Source organism: Lutzomyia longipalpis, chromosome 4 (genome assembly GCF_024334085.1).
Source record: "Lutzomyia longipalpis isolate SR_M1_2022 chromosome 4, ASM2433408v1".
NCBI lineage: Eukaryota > Metazoa > Arthropoda > Insecta > Diptera > Psychodidae > Lutzomyia > Lutzomyia longipalpis.
The window spans coordinates 20810553-20832380 of NC_074710.1; the positions used below are offsets into that span (position 1 = coordinate 20810553).

Sequence of the window (21828 nt, forward strand, 5' to 3'; positions counted from 1 at the left end):
ATTCAGACTCAAACATTATTTTCCAACAATGAAATTTCTGATTCAGACCATAAAATCTGCTTCAAAAACTTAAAAAAAATTGAATTGAGACAAGAAAATTTTTTTCAAATTTTGACCATTAAAATTTAAACGTTAAATGATTTTTTTTTTCATTTAAATCCTTTAAATCCCAAATCAAATTGTAAAGCAAATAATTTCTTGGAGCGTTGCTAACATTTTCCCACTGTCTGTAAACAATTTCATTCGCTCTCACTCATGCCTTCGGCAAAATGAGAGCGTCATGGGCCAAGATGGTGGTGAGCCCGAGTTCACATCTCAGTGTCCGCTCGACTGTCGCGCCAAACGAACGTGTGAACAGCAGTCTATCTCGCTCTCACGGTGCCTACACGTGACGGCAGCGCCACCGCAGGAAGTGCATCGGAGACAGGATTCTGTTTGAACGCCAAAAATTTATTGTTGGCTGTTGTAGTTTGTTATTTTTTTTTGTAAATTATTCGGGATCAAAGAAGGAACCCCGTGGGGCGCCATGAGTGTGACAAGATGCAGTGACTGTGGGAATAATGATGAGATGCAAATTTGAATTCTATCGAGACTCATTTAGGACGAATATTGCAAATGGAAACGTGATTTTATGATTAAAGTTGTGATATTAGAATTTTTTCATTTTGGATGTATTAGGACAAAATAAATGACATTGTGCTGTATACCATTTGCCATACATTTATATATATAAAAGAAAATCGTCGTTTAGTGTTTTTTCGTCTTGCAATTTTAAGTATACATCCTAGTCAAACGGAGGCGTATAAAAAAAATAAATAGATCAGTATTTTGAAAGATAAAAAAGTTTGCAAAGATCCTTTTTTGACAACATTTAAAAATGACAGTTGGTGAACGTGAGATCCTCTTTTCGGATGACACGAAGGATACCGATCGACTAATTGGAAGAGTTTTGGCAGGTAAAATGACGTTTATTTGAAAATTTGAATTTTCCCTTTTCGAAACTCCAGAAGATCCTCAGAGGAGGATCGTGTTGATGGGAAGGGGGGGGGGAGGCTCTATACTTTCGCTGTTTTGTGGTGTATGAGAGCGAAATCGCACACTTAACTGGGTTACACAATTGATGTCTCGTTCGGAGCATTGACCGGCAATCCGTGGCCTACTTGGCGCACACTAAATAGTTCTCTCGCGAGAGCAACAGTGTTCCAACACCACAACCGAAATACCATGGAAAATCCATTATGGGTGAATTTCTTTGGGAAAAATTCCAAGAAAGTTGGAAACACTTTCAATTTTTTTACTTGCAAAATTCTTTAAAACTCAAAAAGAAATTTTTAAGGACTCATCTCCTTAATCCTTTAAAAACAATTTTATTTCTTAAACTTGACGTTAAAATACGTTAAAGGTTTTCCCATGAAAGAGAAATTATCATGGAAAATGGGATGAAATCTTTAAAAAAAAAAACGAATTTACATTGTCACGTTATAATTTGCAAAATTTTCTTGCCTTTGCGTAGGATTTTGTGATAGTTGCAAAGGAATATTACATTACTATTTCAAGTGCCGTCACTGTTTAGAGATTTCATCGCTCTTTAAAGCCACTAAACACATTAAATCAGCTCACAAAATGATTGTGAACGAAGAAAGACTCACTACACTGAGAGAAATCGTCCACTGAAAGTGAGAGTTGACTCACATAATTTTTCCTTTTCACTATCTAATGTGATAATTTATAGAATATTCGGTGTATTTTCTATTCAAATTAACTTTGCATTGAAATGTCATGAGGTTGTGACGTAACGGAGATCAATAAAAAAGGTTTATGTCAAAACTTATCATGCAGGGGCGTAGACAAAAAGTCATTTGGAGGATCTAGGTTATGATTATGACAGTTGATGTCAAAACGTTTTATTGTCGTTGACCAAAAAGAAAACAAACAATTAAGGAGCTCTGGAAATGTAATTTTCCTTTAAGAACACAATACAAGAAAGAAAAACCTTTAAACCTTTATAACAGAAGAATTGTAAGAGAGATTTTTTTAATAGAAATAATCCCTAAGATTGCACTCAAATAATCAATTTTTGACCATTCTTGTAATTCTAACATTTGAAGTTTCATTATTGAAGATTCGGTCAATTTTCAATGTTGTGAGAGTCAAACACGGGATCTGACCTCTTCTGAAATTCCTCCTTTATTATTTTTGCTACGTTTCGGAGCTTTATTTCTCTTTCCTCGGGTCTGTAATTACATTATGGACAATATTTTTACATTTACACAGTTTTTTAACACTTTGAAATATTTTCTAAATAATAGTTTGAAGTTTCTTCTGTAACGAAGAATTTTTCAATTGAAATCATAGTGGGTGGGAAAATGATAAAGCTTTTATGATTTCCAGTAATGTTTCGACAATTTCTTTTCTGTTATAATTATTCTTGTTTTTTCACTAAAGATCGATATTCCCAATTTTCAAGTTTTGCATTTATTTTCTAGCGTTTGAGGTTACTTTGAGAGTCTCTGAATATCAATTTCTAACAGCTGACGTTACTTTTACATTCTTTGACGTTTTTTTTCTAATGACTGACATTTACTTTTAACTTCTATCGTTATTTTTTAATGTTTAACGTTCTGTTTTAATATTTAACGTTTGTTTTAACAACATTTCTTTCACAGAGAATGTAATCTTAAAGAAAATATCCGAATATTAGAAATTCACCCACTTCCAGCCACTGAAGAAGGCCCGGATAGGGGTTGAAAGCTTTGGGAAGTACGTCTTTCATTTGGACGAGAATCTCTACCCCTGGCGACGACCGGAAACCCAAAGAAAAAAAAAAATATCCGAATATGTACAGAAAATCAGGAAACTGACCTAGCCAAAAATTAGTTTAAAAAAATATCCATTTTTCTTAACAATTTTACTTTAGAACTTCTTTTAAAAACTTTGTAAATCAATCAACAAATTCAATCTCTTTCCCACCAAAAATACACAACAAGCTTCAACAAAATTTCGCATTCATTTTTCAACCATCCCATTGCCACATACACACTCAATTTGTCTTTTCTGCAAAATTACAAATTTCTTATGCTCAAAAAAAATCCCATATTCATTGCGAAAGTGCGAAAAAATGTTGCGCTTCGATAGTGCTCAAGATCACGTACACTACCGCTGCTACTTTACAGTGTACCCCATACGATTGCTAGCTGTGCACTCGATATTTCCAAGCGCCTTCGCAAGTAGGTCGTGCAGAGGGAGTTCAACGCACTCGGCGAGTTACTGAAAGAGAAACGAAGGCCACTTATGGGTGCGAGTGGGACACCCTGATGGGGGATACACGCGCGTGTGAATGAAATGGCGCGATGTGCCACACATTGACAGCGATGCGAGAGTGAAAATGAGACAAACAACTATTAACATTGAATAACACAATTTTCGTTCGGCCAGAGAGAGAATGTCAAATTAGACGAGGGCCCCCTTTTTTTTCCTCTCCTCACAGACTTGGCGCTGCGAAAATGCTCTGGAGAGGAAAGTTTTTTTTCTAACCCCCCAAAGGCTATTTTGGCGGAAAATAATTAATTTTCCCAAGGAGGTTTGAAGGGTGGGTGAAAAAAAGGAAGTTGTGTCAAAAATTTGACAGAACATTGACATGACATTTTCTTTTTGGGTAATTTAACGAAAATTTTCTGCGTACAAGTGAAAGGGCAAAATGACGCAAAGAGCGAAATGAATTTAATTTCAGGCGCTAAAGATTAAAAAAAGCACTGCGGAGAGGTTTTTTTTTCGGTTGAAAGTTGCGAAAGCGGAGATACAATGAGGGACAGATTTACAGAGACATGTAGGGGTTGATTCTCTTAATAATCTTTCCTTACAATTCGTTAAGTTTTCTGGTATTCTATTAAGAATCTTAAGATTTTGACAGTTTTTGAAAAGAAAAATGGCTTTTCCAAAAGATCTTCCTTGAACAACAAATTCATTGTTTTTCTTCTCTAGAATGACAATAGAACGTTTTTTAAAACATCAACTGTCAAAATCTTTTAATTTGTAAGAAAAAAGATTTTTGCCAGAATTGACCACATAGTTTTCATTTTATGATATTTCTATTGTAATAATTGAACACTAAATGCAAAGAACTTGTTGATTTGTTTATATTCTTTTACTTCTTCTTCATGAATTTGAGGAAACTTGTCCAATTTCTCTTTGATTTAGAGGAATTCATATTGATTGAATCACATTAGAATTTAATTAATCCTAGTTTTTCAGACATATTGACATTGCTGTCAATAAGAAAAACGTCTTTGAAAATTCCTGCCAGGCGATTCTCTTGTTAGACTTGAGGAATGCTGTTGGTTTGACAAATAAATTGTATTGACAGAAGAATTCAAATGAATTTGATGTAACCGTTCTGTTAAATCTTGTTAACCTAAGTTCTGTCAGAGAATACAGGTGATTTGATAAATAAATTTTATTAACAGATCTACTCAAATTTTGACGTATCCTCTTTGAAAAATCCTGTCAATCTAACTTTTGTCAAATTTAAAGAAAACTCTTGATTGGACAATTAAATTAGATTGATAGACGAACTCAAATAAATCTGACGTAACCTCTTCGACAAGTCTTGTTAATCTAACTTCTGTCAAATTTAAAAGCTGTTGATTGGACAATTTATGACATAAGAATTCAAATAAATTTGACGTAACTTGTTTGACAAGTCCTTTCAACCGATCTAACTCATGTCATTTTCTTTACCAAAATTTAAATATTTAACCGCAAAAAGCATAAAATTTGTCTGTGAATTTGTTTTCAGCACTGCCTTCGCAACATTTAATATTATATACATATGTATGTGGTGGGGATGGTGTGAGAGCGAAAGAAACATATCGCGGAGAGTGTGACGTCGATCGTTTTGCGCGTCCTACTTCCACTGACGGGGTGAACGCACGGGATTGTGCACGACCTTCACTGGGCTGGGTTTACATTTGCGCGCTTTGGCGTTGTGCAACGTTTTTCCACTCTCTCGTCACTAATAAATAGCTCAAACATACATTTTTTTCTGCCTCTTGCACGCCACTTTGCACATTTTTGCTCAACTGTCGCCCATTTTTTGGGGTCCCCTCCATATGTTGCTTTTTTTCTTCTTCTTCATCATCTTCTGCCAAAAATTTACGGACATTTTGCAAAATATGTGGAGGTATGAAGAAAAAGAAGATGAAAAAAGGCGCGAGAAATGGCGTAGTGTAGACACAGCACCGTGTAGAGGAGGATGGAGAGAGAGAAAGTTGCATGAGTGTGAAAGTGATGACATTAACCACCCTCACTCGCATCATTTATTATTATGTCTTGCGGAGAAGCTGTCAAAGAAATCTCTTCACCTCCTTTTTTTGAGAGTTGAGAGCCCTTAGTTTGGGTGAATTGGGGAATAGGGGTGTTTGTTGGTTTCTTCTGGGAAGTGTCTGGATGATCTGTATGGAAAATAAAGCATCAGATTTTCACTTCTCATCTTGCAAAAGAGAAATTAAGTAAACGGGAATTGAAGCTTGACGGTTAAGTTCTAATCTGAAGTTCTGAAACTCCTAAAATTTTATTCTGAGCTTCACTCATATCTTTGCATAAAGATCTTTTAGATATAAAACATTATAAAGTCAATTTGTAAAATAAGGAATTTGATTTCTTATTGGTTTCCTATTGACGTTTCAAGTCATTAAAGTATATTCATCAGGTCCTGAAGGATTTTTATTTTATTAGATTCTTATTAAATTACTTTATTAGAGACTAATAATAGATAATTATTATTTGAAAACCATTACGGTCTACAGCTTAATATATTCTTTTATCGAGAATCACTCGACATTTTAACTTCTTTAATCAATTTTTTTTCTTTCCAAAAGCCAAAACTTTTACAAATTCAGAGTTGAAATTTTGAAATTTTAATATTCAGTTTTCAGTTAAAATTCGCTTTAGAATTTGAAATTATGAGTTCTAAGGAGAGTTTATAAAAAAGACTCTGAATTACCTAAATAAAGGTCTGAAAAAAATTTAATCAATTTAATTTTTTTAAACTTCAAGGTTTGAATAGTGTCACTTAAAGAAGATACTAAAACTATTATTCTTTTGAATGATAAAAAAATTATAAAAAATTCTCCTCGGGAAAATACTCTAAAATAAATAAATAATTAAAAGATTTTTCATAAAATTGATTCTTAAAGAAATAAAAGTTTGCCTGGCGTAAGTCGTTTTAAAGATAAAGGCTGACAAAAAATAAATATTTTCTTAATAAAATGTCTGTTGAAAAACTAAAAAAATATTTGAGACAGATTTTTTAAAGAAATAATTTGTTATTTCCTCAATTATTCCTAAAAGCAAGAAGCAAAGTGTTTTTAAGGGATTAGGCCGATTAGGCCTATAGAAAAGAAATATTTCTATCAGGATTTTTGTCTTCGAAAACTATTTCTAAAATAAAAAGCTTTTAAATGAATATATTAGTTTAGAAACTTTTTTTTATTTTCTTCAACTTTATTTTTAATAACTACAAAACTTTCTTTCAGGAATGAATTTATTCCGAAAAAATTCTCTTACATGAATTCATTTGTAATGAAAATTATTTATAAAAAAAATTATTTTTTTTTAGTTTTTAATTCAAAAAATTATTTTCTGAATTTATCTCTTTATTTCATTTATCCAAAATCGTTTTCTCCAATATTAACGAAACGAAACTTTTACCAATCTTTCAGTCACATAGCTAAAAAAAAACTGTCTGTTTTACCAAAACTATCATTGAAAAGAAATATTTCTTAGAATAGATTTTAAAGGATTTACCAAGAGTTTTTTAAGACTTAAGAACTCAGACTTTTAAAGTCTAAAAATTTATAGCAATTTGAAAGAATTTGTATTTCTTTATTATAAAAAGGAATTGAAAAAATTAAATATGTAGTAACGATTTTTTTGAGAATTATTCGACCAAAATAGTTGATTTCTATTTCAGATTCTAACTTTAAACCTCTTTCTTATATTTTATTGAGTCAGACGTAATTCAGCGAGATCTAAAGAATTCATATTTCTTTAACGTTCCTTTTACAACGTTTAGTACGTTTTTAAGGAAGCCACCATATTGGATTCAATCTCTCGCGTCGAACTTTCTAGAATTCCATATAGTGCTGGAAAACATTTTGTACATGAGAAGCACGAGTTTTCCTCTCTGTGAAAATTCCAATCAACATGTCATCTTATTGCATAAAAGTATGTTGTATGTTGTGGATGTTCCACCCCCCCCATTCCACCCTCTAAGCACCGTCACACTGGTGCGAAGTTTTAGTGCGAATTTAGATCGAGGACAGCGCCACTGCAAGTGCATTGACACCGTCATTGGTGCCGTCAACATGGCGTCCTCTTCTAACTTACAATTTTCCCCCATTCGCCCGTCTCTCTCACACTCGATGTGTGGATTTTCGCATTTGAGAGCGCTACACTTCCACAAAAATAAAAGCTCTCATGTATGTATAAAATATTGTACAAAATGGTAAAGTATGTGCGCGCACGGAGCGTTTTTCCACCTTCGAGGTGGAAAAAAGCGTCCGAAATGGTTTGGATTTTAAAATAAAAGTTATATACCCGAGTGGTTCACCTTAGAACCCAAGGCCATTTATGATCGGTCAACGACACATCCATGCGCACTATTATCTGTGTCATGTACACTGTGTCACAATGCTAATGACACAGCGCGACGTTGCCACATTTGCGTGGGGGAATGCTACTCTATAGGCTAATATGGCCGATATGGCCATTTTGTAAATGTTTTTGCACTATTCACTTGATTTTTGTACGCTTCTGTGTAAAAATTTGCATTTTCTCATCATTTTCTTTCATTTTTGTCTCTTTTTAGGTGAGTTTTGCCAAAGGAAAATCGCACAAAAGGACATTTTGTTTCGTACATCCCGCTTTGGGAAAATTCCAAAGCGTCTGTGCACACTAGCGCCTCCGTGTGTTGGTGTATTGGGTAAGTGGGACAACTTTTGCCATCTAGTGACGCCCTTGTGTGTTTCATCCACCGCGGTAGAGATGGCGCCACTGCGTCAACTTGCTGCGATTTTTTCTTCAAAGCGTGAGCAAGTAAAAAAAATCCAAGAATTCCGTTAATTTCTTCAAGAAAGGGACGCTCAATTGTTCTAAGACACCGTTGCAACAATTTTCTTAAGAATTCTTTTTTTCTGAATACGAAATTAAGCACCAACATTCGTATAACTACCCATCTAACTTCCGAATAAACCTAACTACATACATAATTTAAGTGGGAAAACGATGAAGAAGAAGAAAAGAAAAGGTGTTGGTATGGCACATGGGAAGGCGCAGCATAAAAGAGAAAAGCGCACTTCGTCACGTTTCTCTCTCGCTTTTTACATAATCGTGGCAGCAGCGATTAGTTTCATTTACTTTCAACCCAATATTAGTCACACAACTTTCCAAAGTTCATTCACATTTCTCCACAGTGCATCGATCTTTCGCCAAAGCGCGAATGCGGTCGCCATTGGGGTTCATGACCGACCAAAGCCAAAGGAGAAATAATATTTCTCACCAAGAGCCGTTCTTTACGCACCTTCTGTGTCCCCCCCCCCTTCAATCTCACGTGGGTTCCCTTTACATCAGCATGCAATTCCCGAAAGAACTTTATTCCAGATTTTTCTTCGTTTTTTTAGCTTTAGAATTTTAAATTTTTTGATTTATTTTGAGGTTAGAATTGTCGTTTGAAAATGTTGTAATTAAGCAGAAATTGTTTAAATATTAATTATGGCGGCTTTTAGTTGTTACTCTATAAGTAGAAGAATCCAGAAAAGAAAATTTTCTTTATTAAGTTTAAAATAAAAGAAATTTTGAGGTTAGGATTGTCCATTTAATTAAGACATCTAAAAATTAATTCAGACATTTCTTTAATCCGTTTTAGTTTCTTTAATTGGCTAAAACTGTCAATTCAGATTTAAATTTTGAATTTTAACGTGTAATTTTTGAATATTAAGACCTGAATCTGAAATTCCGAGGTCTTAAGAAAATTTTAGGATCTCTGAGTTACCAAAAATAGCGTTAAAGATTCTTCTAGATTTTTTTTTATTTAGAATTTCAGGTTCTTAATAAATATTAGAGGTTCAAAACTTGTAAGTTCTAATTTTTCTAAATTGCTTTTCAGAATTGTAAAAATTTTCTTTACACATAAGAAAATAGCGAAATAAAATTTATTATTATCAATGTCTTTAGAAATCCCATGCCTTTAATATTTAGGAAAGTATAAGATTCTACAAGAGAATTTCAGGAATAGAATTTATTTTAAATTTTTTACTTAAGGAGTCTAAATAGGATGAATTCTGATCAGAATTTTAGCTTAATTCTAACTTTAAAATTCTTTCTCAAATAAAAATATATGTTTATTAAACTCTTAAGCAGTTTTCTAGTCTTAAGAAAAAAAAATCTATTAAAATTTTCAAGTCCTGAATAAGGAGGGTTTGAGCATCTAATTCTAACTTTAATTTTCTTTTTTATAAATAAAAATACTTTTTAGTCTCTTAAGAACTAACGTAGATATTGAGCTTTAGAGAAACCTTCAAAAATACTTTTTGGAATTAAAAGAATAAATAATTTTCAATTCTGAAGAAAATTTAAAGACTTAAAAAATATATTAAATTCTAAACACATACTATGTAAATTCTAACTTTGAAACTGGCCTAAGAACCTAGTTTTTTAGGCACTAACCTCAGGAATTCAGATTTAAAAATTTTTATATGTAGAATTTAATTGGAATTCTTAACGTTAATACTCAAAAAAAAATTAAGAGAATTTAATGGTTTGAAAAATTATTAAAGGTTCTGAATAGTAAATTCTAACGATTCTAACGTTAGAATTTACTGTGATGTATTCTTCAGAGTGTAATTTCTTTATGTAATAAGGTAATGTTCTCTGAATTTTTCAGCTCCCGTAGTTTATAAAGTTCTGTCAAGTTCTAGCCCTGAAATAAAAAAAAAATAAACTAATAAACTCCATTTATTAAAAAAAAAAGAGAAATGAATAATTCAATTCTTTTTTCAACAAATCCATTTCTTTGACATAAATTCCCGTGATTCTTCATTACGTCTCCTTTGAATTTCTTCCTCCGCAGAGAGTTCATTATGGCAATTCATGCGCGCGATCGCTTAATTTTCCCGCGCGCGCAATCTTTGGACTTCTCCGTACGGGCCTTTGAACCCTCTCGGGCCGCGGAACCTTGACTTGATTCTGGGCGGTGAGGGCGCAAGGGGGCGCTCTTCTGCGTGGCGCCAAGGTCAGAGCCCTGGGAGTCATTGATCGCATTTTGTGCTCAACCAACCCATTGAACGTGTTTTCTTGCAATGCCGATGACCCATCAGCAGCGCCATCTTCCCATTTTCGGGGGCAATGCGGTGATCTTTTTTTTCTTTTATTCTTTTCATTTAAAACTTCTTCTTGTTCTCCAACGAAAAAATCGCTGCTCACTTCCGCGAGAGAGTCAAGGTTAAAGTTTGGTAGATGTGACACCTGGCGTGTGGCGTGTTTTTCCTTCTTGGCAACAGCAACAATTGAAAAAAAAAACCAAAATGGCCGCTGGGTAATCAGTCGTTGTTTTTTATTTGGTCAAAAAGTGCAATTTGTTTTGGAAATTAAAGAGTAAAAAAAATAGCACAAATTGGAGAATATGGAGAAAGAAAAAGAAGAATAAAATATGACATTATTGTGGAGAATTTATTGTGCGAGAAGCAAAACAATCTTTCGCGAAAAATGCCCCAATTTTCGCTTCGTTGAAATATGTATGTAATAATTAAAATAGACATGGCGGTGTGACGCTCACCCGAAACAAAAAAAAACAGCTCAGAACGTTCTTCCCCCACCTTGAGGCAAAATGGTGTTAAATAATCAAGCAAAATGAGTTCTTGGTGTGAGTGCGATGGCATGAGGGCAATTAGCACGCAAACATATTGGCGAAACTCTTCGCACGCATACAGAAAATTGGGAAGAAGCGCCCACAAAAAAAGGCACCTTCTGCGAAACGTCAATGCCCGACTAACCTTGAATTGTTTGTGTCAAAGCCGAACACACAAAGGCAGAACCACAGAGAATTTGGATCACATGTGTGTGGGGAAGTCACCGAAAAGCGCCCAATTTCTCGCAAAATACTCTGTGTCAAATTACTCCATTTTTATTTTTTTATTTTGTCACCCTCATGTGGCCCCCGTCCGCGCGTCAAATGACACCACATTCCCACCATATGGCACAATGGTGTGGTTATTGCCCTAAATAATGAAGAAAAAAAGAACGAATCGAGCATTACGAAGAAGGTGCCATCGAAGGCGTTTTTCCGCCATCTTTGGGCGAATGCACTCGATGCACGTGTTTCACGGTGAAATTTTCCGCTGACACTCTTTGAGTTTGAACTCTGGAGAATTTTTCACCAATTCCACGCTACACCACAATTTTGAGCCATTGACCCCCCTCATGTGTGTGTGGAGCTGTTTATTCCAGCAATATGGTGGAGAAGCACAGCGATGAGGGAATGTTTGTCATGGCGGAATGAGCACCGCAAGAGGAGTTCACTCACATGGATAATGCTTGTCTCTCTTTTGCCACAATTCATAAAAAGGTTACCAACCTTTTACTCTATTCTTTACTATCCGGGTTATCCGACCATGAAGATTCTTATTATCCTTTCTTGTTCTTTTTTTGTTATATTTCTTTGAAGATTTTTCATTTTTAGTATTTCTTTTTAATGTTTCTTTTATGTTTCTGTTATGTTTCCAGAGATTTCTGAAGAGAATTGTAGTAATAAAGGGTTTACTAAATATTGGAGGACAAAACTGGCAATCACTGCCAATTTAACTTTCTTAAATCCTTACAGAATAAAGTCTAACTATCTTCTAATTCTACTTCTATCTGTAGGGGACTTCTATTACTTCAGGTTTCTCGTAAAAAAAATTAGAAAAACATTTTCTTTTTGAGAGAAAATTCATTGAAAAGTTTGAGGTTAGAATTATTAGTCCTACAAGTGTTAAAGAAGAAAAACAACTAAAACTCTGACTTGATTAAAGTACTGATGAAGAACAAATGATGGGTAGATTTTTTCACTTTTAACCCTTTAAGGTTTTTTGGGTCATACGCTGACCCACACGTGACACATTTTATTTTTTCAATTATTTATGAATGTAATTGTTTTTCCATGTTACAAATGCATCAAATTCACGCATAAGGGGTCAAAGAAGACGTTCTGAGTGAGAAAAGTTCTCTAAAAAATTTCATAGAATAAAAATCGCGATAAAAGAGTGCATGTTTCAATGTTTTTATGTTTCACGTTGGACGTTAAAGGGTTAAACACCTTTGGTAACCCTTTTGTGTCCACATTGAGTCAGAACGCTAACAAGAACATGAAATATTATTTTTTATCTGGAATTTAAAGTAATTTTTTTATTTTTCTAAATGAAAATGAAAGAAAGAAACAAAGCTAAAAAAGTTTAATTATCGTGTAATAAATTGTTTCAACATTTATCCTTTTCGTGTCCACGTGAAACATTGAAACATGAGTTCTTTTTAAGACGATATTTATTGTCTAAATGCTTTTAGAGGACTTTACTCAGTCAGAACATCATTTTTGGCATATTTTGTGTGAATTTGAAACATTTGGAAAAACAATTAAATTCATAAATAATTGGAAAAATAATGTTTCACGTCTGGGTCAGCGTATGACTAGAAAAACACGAATGGGTTAATAAATAAATTTTATTTTTAAAGATCTTTAAAATCTGATTGTCCATAGGGGCCAGCAAAATCCTCTAAGGGTTAACAATAATAGAAATCCATTATAATTTCAATTTCAAATCCATGAGAATTCCCATACAGTTTTCATACGATTTTCCACGTGAATTCCACGTAATTTATTATCGTGTCCTAGTGAATTTCATACGAACCTCCTCATGCATCCAATGACAAATCCATACGAATTTACGAATTTTCAATCTAAAGTAATTCCAATGAAGAATTAGCAAATAAGATGCTTGCAAAATGTCTTCAAATTGATCAATGATCATGAATATCTCAAATTTAGGATTTGCCTAATTTTTTCATGTGACACCAAACCGTTTTCTTTTTGGCATTATTTGAGATTTAAATCTTGAAATGTTAATTCGCGATATACCAGCAAAACGCTCCTCATGTAATCCTGTGTCCACCTCGTTGCGCATTTTTTTGCTTCTCACACTGCCCCGCGGCATTAAAAGTCCATAAAAGCCAATGAGTGGCATATTCGGAATGGTCCGAATGTAGCAAAAGAGTCCAAGTTGTTAGATGAGAGTGTGGCCAAATAGATTTCCATTTTGGCGTCCTTCGGTGAGTTTCTTGATCGGGTTCAATATTCGCCCGGCCCTGACCTCGCAAATCCGGACGCTCGCACGATCTACTCAACGAAATTCCTTTTTGGCGGGAATTTTATTTTGAATCCAAAAAGGAGTTTTAACGTTTTTTTTTTAGATCTTTTATCTGTGATTCTTTCTCTTTTTCTTCTCCCTTTTTTCACTTTTCCGCAGCCATTTCTCCGCCATTTTTTTCTTCTAAGTATGTACAACATAAATGCGTTTTCTCCATCGTGGCAGAGAGAACGAATATGCGAAGTGATCGCACGGCAGAGCGAACTCTGCTTGACGAGGTAGTTGACCGGAAAAGGTGGCCGACCGACCGAGAAGCGCGAGAGCGAGTCAGGCCAACAGGTAACACAATCCCAAGCGAATTGGCGTGCCAACGAGAAAGCACTCAACTTGCCACTCTTCCACTCAAACTCGCTCAAACGAGGAAATAAATTTCTACCATCCAACTGTGGGGCAAAAAGGGCCAATATTGCACTCAAAAAGACCGAAAAAAAAATAAAATTAGAAGATCCTAGCCCGAATGCTTAGAATTCGTTTTATTTAAAAAAAGAAGATGGCGCCTGGGGGTGTGAAAGTATCACCGGAGAGCGTCATTTGGGTGTGAAATTAAAAATTTCACGCAGTTTTGTGGCAATTCGTGCGGAAAAAAATCATTTTCAACCAACCACTATCGTTTTTTGGCAAATTGATTTGTATTTTGACGGGTTGTCCGGACAATTGAAAGTGTTTTGGGTAAAAGTAAAAGAAAGTTTTAAAATAAAATGTTTGGGAAATGAATCTTATTTATCTCTTTCTTTGTAATAAGTTATCTTTGCATTTTAATGGGAATGCTTTAAACATTCATTTGGTGTGTTTTAGATATTTTAGGTTAGAAAATAATAAAGAAATGCTTCAAAATACAGTGGGACCCCAGTACAACGACCACTCGGATATACTCTTCACACTCATTATTTTCAATGCGCGAGAATAGCTCAACCAAGCCGTCGTTGTACTGGGGTCCCACTGTATTGAGATTTTTACCAAAAAAAAAAAAGATGGCGCAATATTCTAATAGTTTCCGCCAAAGTCAATGAAGGGAATAAGAAAATTTTGCACTTTTTCAGTATTCTTTTCAACCCTTTCAATGAATTTTGTGGGAATTAATTGATCTTAAAAGTAACTTTGATGTTATTTTTTTTAATATATTTATTATTCCAAGAAAATGTCAATGGATATTCCTAAGAAATTCCCATGAATTTCCATGTGAATTTCGTGTGATTTCATAGAGATTTTGTTAATTGTTAATCCGATGTCTCTCTATTTAAATTCACACACAAATGCAACAAATTAAAATAAATAAAAAACTTTTTTAAAATTACACTACTCGCGAAAAGTTTCCAGGGGGCTAAAATGGGATATTAGATTGAATTTTTTTAAAAATTTATTTGACTATGGTTCACTAGAAGGACTGCCACAACCGAACCGCTTGACCGACTTTCAAAAATTTATCAAATTTGGAAAGGGAATTAAATTACTTTTCCAGCGATAATCTATTCATTAAAATCGGTGCACTAGCGGACGAGATTCAAGAGGTCAAAGTAAAAAATTGTAAAATGTTGAAAAGAGTATCTTCTACCTAGGTTTACAAAAATGACTGCCAAAAATTAACGGATTAAGCGATTTTTAAAAATTTACCAGTTTTGGAAAGGTGAGAAATGTACCTTTCCAAAACTAGTAAATTTTTGAAAATCGGTTAACCACAGCCGGAGTATAGCCATTTGAATTTTGCCTTCAAAAATATCCCATTTTAGTCTTGCCCGGAAACTTTTCGGTCTACATTTTCTTTTTCTATTTCTTTCTCTCCATGGAAAATGATGTAAAAAAACTTTTCATGTTTTCTTTCTCTAATCTCTCTATTTAGGGAAATCTTTCTTAAACAAAATCAAGAGAAAACCTTTAGAATAAACAGAATTTTCATTTAGAGAAAAAATTGGAAAAGTGATGTCATTAACAACCCTATAAAAATCTACAAAAATCATAAAGGAAGTAATTTACAAAAAATGACATCATAGGAACTAAGAAAAAACTTTTTAAATGAATTAAATTTAAGCTTCTTTGCACATAAAAAGCATTTTTCATTGTAATTAAGCAATTAATTTCATATTAAGACTCACTGAAAGTGCATTCACCCCATTAAGGAAATATTCTTCACAAGGGGAGACTCCTCTGAAATGTCCTACGGTATCCCCTTTGAGTTTTCCCTATGGCAATTTTCATGGATTCGGGAGATTTTTTTTTTACATTCAAATGAAAAACAAACGAAGGATGGCAGTAAAGTGTGTTGTGGACTAAAAGGGCCGCTCTCTCGCGAAAAGGTAAATGCTCTCGCGATCGTGGCTCGCGAGCTTGAGGCCCGATCGTAGGTGAAAACCCGCAGAGTTCCATCCACCTCACACACACACACGCGCGCGCGCAAACCCGCGGGCAGATGGCGAAAAAGACGAAGCCGTGAACTTCAATTGCGACCGCACACTGACACGATCCCCACCACCGTGACCTTCATGGGTGTGCTTGTGTGGCGGTATTGCGTCTCTTGCTTTCTGTTTTCAGTGCCAACACACAGTACAAATTTTCCTTTCACTGCGCCAGCCACGAAACTCGCGATCGTGCTCACAACCATTCGGTTGGGACTTTTTTGTGTGTTGTGCCCCCACAGTGGCTATTTTTGTGGATTTTTTAGTGAGACTTTTCCTCAAAAAAAAATTTATCTTCTTGAGGAGTGATCGTGATCTCATTTCAACCCCTTTGTCATCGTTAAATCTCTTGTTGTGGTGTGTTTGTTTCAAATGGACCAAAAGTGAGACATCCTCCCCCCATTTGTGAAGGAAGTTCGTTAATTTTGAATTGAAGAGTTATAAAATTGAATTAGAAAAAAAAACTTAAAACAATGCTTATGTCGCCTGATAGTTCACACCAGGCACAGCCATCGTCCATTGCGACGGCTGTTATACGTGTCCCGGTGTGTCAGAGTAAAGTTATAGTGGCACCCCCGAGGCCTGAAACCCCGGAATATACAAGACCCTTTCCGGTCATGGAGCCCACTGTGGCCAGTTCACGTGGAGAACCAGAACTTAACATAGGTAAAAGCCTAAAAAAACGATTTGTAACTGATAGTAAAATACGAATTTCTCACAAAAAAACTGATCAAAATCGATTTGAAATTGTCATAGAAAAAAAACATCGCAAGTTGTTCTTCAAGTTTCCATGAAGATCTTATAAATGGCATAAACTGATTGGATATGGGGTTAAGGGATGATCGCCAATTTTATTTTTTTTAAAGCTAAATCTATTTAAATCGATTTATTTGATAGAAAAAAAACGTAGAATTTTGTCAACTTTTCTTGGGATTCTCTTAGGGGTTTCCTACAAGCACTATAAAACAGTTGAAGATTATAAATAAGGAAAGAAAACAAAAGTATAATGAAACTCAACGTAAAGCTGAGAAATTTATCAAAATCGGTCCATTTGATAGAAAGAAACATAGATTTTTAAAAACTTTTTTTTAAAGATTTCCTTAGAAGTTTCTATCAAGTCCAATATTGTGGCGAAATATTAGAAATAAAAGACAACAGCGTGCAATACTTTATCGCAAAATTGAGTTTATAAAATCAGTTCATTTGATAGGTAGAAACATAGAATATTGCTACCTTTATTTGGGATTTTCTTGAGCATTTCCTGTAAGCACAATAAAATAATTAAAGATTATATAAATTAGAGAAACAGAGATTCTTAAAATCTAACACAAAATTGAGAAATTTACGAAATTCGATGTTTTTTTATTTAGAAAAAACGATTCTAAAAAACATAGAATATTGCATATTAAAACATAATCAAAATCATTGAAATTATCAATCTTACAAAAACTTAAAAATAATCGCGAAGTTTAAAAGAAACTTTAAAAAATGATTTAAAAAAAATAAAATTATTATTAAATAGAAAAAAATTGAAGATCGTTGGCAAAAGATTAATCAAAGAAAAAAATTAAATAAGATCATCGCCTAATCTCAAAAATCAAGAAAAATTCCCTTAATTCTTGATTGGAAAAAAAATATTTAAATCGTTAAAGATCTCTAGATCGCGTTAGAAGTCTTTAAAAGGAAGATCACTCAAAAAGATCATGAAAAAAGTGATAAGATCGCCAAAATTTAGTCATATAGACGCTCATTTGTGATGAGAATGCTAAAAACAAATAAAGAAGCGATTGTTTTCTGCTTTAAATGGAATAGGAAGTTGATCAGCAACAGGTTTTCCGTCTCTCAGAATGATCTTTAGATTTTTCAAAAGTCTCTCTAGAACGTCCGGAGAGATCATTAAAAACAGCCATTTGCATGATTATTGCGCAAAATTTGAATTCTTAAAAAAAAAACTTTTTTGAAAGATCTTAAATAATTTATTTTCTTTATTTTTTATTTAATTGTTTTTTTTTTTGTTCATAATCACTGAGTCGTAATGAGAAAAATAATAATTTACTCTTTTTTTTTAAACTTGCCTTTTCCTCTGAGTGCGGAGAAAGTTAAGTGATCGTGACCGAAAGATCACTCAAAAGTCCATCTGGATCGTTAAATTTTAAAAGAAGAAAAAAAAAAGAAAGAGAGCATATAGACTTTTGATGATCATCAGAGGGGAATGGCCCTGAATTCTTGCAGAAAACCTTCCCAAGAGTGAAAGAAGTTCCCAAAGCGTAGAGAGATTCTTACACCCGAAGAGATCACACGAGAGTTCAATGATCTTTGAGTGTATTTTCTCCGTTGTCTTCGAGCTCTTTCACATACCTCTAACGATCGTGATTTGCTGAGAAATATATACATTTTATATGTTACAATACTGAAGCTTTGAACTCTTGAGAAAATGATCATTTTTTCTACAAAGAAAATTAAAAAAAAAAACATTTCTGATCATTTTGCAAGAAAAAAAGTGATCTAACCTAGAATTTTTCATTTTATTCGCAAAACAACCCACCAAATAACCCTCAATAAATCCATGGAGAAAGTCCCCGAAAAATCTCCCACGACGTCTCTCCGAAAAGTCGCGCGCACTCTCACTTAAAGAACGCCCCTTTCTCCGGTTTTTTCCTTCTCTCTCTCTCTCTCGTGGGGATCGCGCGTGCTCAGCGAGATGAGCAAGATGAGAAATGGAAGAAAGTGGGTTAATTTCTCTTTCGACACATCACCTCAGCAGTATAAAAGAGAGAGAGATGGGGAGCACTTTCTCCACATACATCTCCAGGTGATTGAGCGCGAGAGGGGCGATCGTGTTATGCAACTGAGATGATTTGTAAATGATTTCCTGCATTTTTTTTTCTTGTCCAAAAATCTGCTCCTGTCAAATTTGTGACATTTATTGCCCCTCTGACAGCAACTATTTGACAGCAAATGTCACAAAAATCGCATTTTTCGCCAAAAAAATCCAATTTTCAGCCACTTTTTTACAAGCCCAGACACAAAAAGTAAAAGTTTAGTAGTTTGTAATTTTCTTTTTAAACTCACCATGAGAGACACTTTCAAATTGAACTCACGGGCTTGTTAATGAAAGTTTTTTTTTGGCTGTGCCAAGTCACTTTCGATGCTTTCGATATGCTTAAAAATGTGTATTCGCGAAAGTAAAAGTGCATGTTAAACTATATTTTGACGTGTTTTGCAAGAAAGGTAGATGTATAAATTTTTATAGAGGCTCTGGAGGAGATTTTTTAATGTAAAAGTTCATTGACGGTTGAAAAAGGCGAAGTTTTTAATTAAATTCGAGGGAAAAATTAACTCTGCTAGCTTTGAAGCTTTGAAATTGATTTTTATAGTTTTCTACGTTTTTTGGTTATGTTCTTTCTATGATTTACTATGTTTTTTGTTTAATTTGATGGGGTTCTATGTTTTTCTATTCTTTTTCACGTGGAATTAAACCTGAGAAAATAGATAGAAAGTCATAGAAATGGATATGAATAGAAGTAATGAAAAGAAGATAATTTTTTTCTATGTTTTCTGTCATTTTTCTATGAAATCTAAGCATTGGACGCAACTGAGAACAAAGTAATAATGAATTTTTAAATATTCTTAAAATTCTTTAGAAAGAAGTTCTTTAAAATGAGTCAATTCAAAATAAATAAATGGATCTGTACTAACCTAAAATGCAAATATCCAGAGATAAGTAACCTAAAATGCAAAGATCCAAAGAAAGCTAACCTAAAAGGCAGAGAAAATCAATCTAAAACGCAAAGTTTTATAGAAAATTATGAAGAATATTTAATTTTAATTACAATAGTGGATCTGATATAGCTTTTTTTTTTTTCAAAAGAATGTTCTAATATTAGATTTAATGAAAATGACAAAAAATCGTTACTTCTTAAAACTTTTTTCTTTTTTTTGAGAAATTCTACATTTCCGTCACAAAAACAGTATCAGCAGACGAAAATTCTAACCTAACCTCTTAATTTTTTTTAACTGTATACGGGTTAAATTATGTTTATATTTTGTTTCAACCCTTAGCAGCTGAAACATTTATTTTCTATTATTTTATTTATAACATTTTAATCAAGTATAAATCATTGCAAGTACTTAAAGACGACGCTTTTACAAGGAAAAAATCTTCTGCGATAAGGAATTCAATTTTTTGTTCTACGCAGGAGGCGTAAAGGTTATGATCGCATGAAACATGGGAGTATTTCATGTTTCAATTGCGATATTTATTCTATGAATGCTCCCTGAGGAAGTAACTCTCCCAAAATGTCTTCCTTCCCATTTTCTGCGTAAAGCTCAACGCATTTATCTTAATTTGAAAAACACGATATATCTAATGAAATTCTCATTAATTCATTTGCAGAATTTGACGGAACGACGGTTCTATGTCGAGTTTGTGGTGACAAAGCTTCTGGTTTTCACTATGGCGTCCATTCTTGTGAGGGTTGCAAGGTAAGTTCAAACCCCATTGTGATTCTTATTTAAACCACCAAAAAATTATTGCAAAAACCCAACAAATTTACTATTAGAATTAATTTACTGATGCAAAAATTTCTCCATACTCTGATAAACACCCATCCATCAATTCCCTTTCTGCTTTTGTTTCTCAACAAGTCTTTAAAATATTAATGATATTCGGAGGTCTTCCTCTGGCGAAAATACTCTTTCGTGACGTTTTGAAAAAATGCTTTAAAAAAATAGCGATAAAATGGAAGAAATAGACCATTTTTGAGGTTAATTGAGGGATAAATCATGAATTCAAGTGCGTGGAAGTTTTTTATTTATTCTTTTGTGGACGTTCCTCGTGGAGGAATAAATTCAGAGAATCATGCGCAATTTCTTCGTTTCTGTTTTGCCTGGAAAAAAAAACCAGCAGACAGCGGAGAAAGGTGAAAGATGATCCTACAAACGGGGTGAATGATATGCACCCTTTTTGATGGTTTTACACGTGTTTGAAATTTCCTGTTGAGACCCTCAACAAAAGATAAAGAAGAAAATGTAATTCAAGATCGTGGCCTCTTTTATGTACAAAAGAAGCCTTTTTTCGGTCTTCTTGTTGACACATCTTTACAATTTTCAAAGAAACCTTGAACTCCACTCGAAAGCATTTTTGTTTGGCCAATAGTTTGTGAATCTAGAATCCCATTATGTACATATATAATTTCTTGTGCGCTTATTCTCTCGCCTTCAGAATGTGTAAATATATTCCGAGGTGATTAAGTGTGATCATTTTGATTGCTTTTTTTTCGGGGCCTGCCGGGGGGACCTATATGTGTGTGCGCGATTCTCGGGAGTTCAAGAGCGTTCAAGGACGACTTTGTTTCGCGGAAGAACGTCTAAAACTCTGAACAATTTTTCGAGGGTGGACGCCGCGCAATGATGGCCGAATCACCTTGACAGTTCATTTCCTTTCGCGCGCACACACAAACACCGCCATATTACTACCGGGTTTTGTAATGATGCCGCGGATTTATGAAGTCATTTTTGGCGTGGAACTTTCTGTCACATGCTCTTTCGCATTATGTGCGGTGATCGCGCATCTCTGGTTCAATGTCAATTTCTTGCTTGCAAATTGTTCATCATGGTCGCTTCAATTAGGCATTTGACGGCGAGAGCGTTGGTGGCGCTACGGGCACGGAAGTGACAAAAAAGATGAAACGCAAAGAAGCGGCCATAATGAAATTAACTGCGATCAGAATCCTGGAATAATTTTCTCGTCATGGGGTACGTAGCTGATGAATATTTAAAAAGATCTGAATATTTTCATTCACATAAATATTCCTTGCTAAAATTTGAATAAATAATAATTGAATAATAATAAATACTAAATCGAAACCGAATTAGTACATTTCCAGTTTAAATTTAGTTCTTTTTGGGCTTAAATTAAATATTTTTTAAGCTTATGCTTCTAAATCTCAGCTATTTCAGAATTAAAAGTAAAAACACGCCTT

General features: G+C 34.1%; 1 protein-coding gene across 3 annotated transcripts in view; it reads left to right on the plus strand.

The window, feature by feature from the left end:
• LOC129794800 (ecdysone-induced protein 75B, isoforms C/D) overlaps positions 1-21828 on the plus strand; it is an 81552-nt gene that overhangs the window by 19212 nt on the left and 40512 nt on the right. Inside the window, exons 1-2 of one of the 3 annotated variants that reach the window (XM_055835670.1) lie at positions 313-956; positions 20241-20329. In XM_055835670.1, the coding sequence (XP_055691645.1) occupies positions 878-956; positions 20241-20329 (168 nt within the window). In that variant the 5' untranslated portion in view covers positions 313-877. Of the gene's footprint in view, positions 1-312; positions 957-15994; positions 16511-20240; positions 20330-21828 lie in introns of those variants that run through there. The other 2 variants (XM_055835669.1, XM_055835668.1) reach the window with 2 other exon arrangements.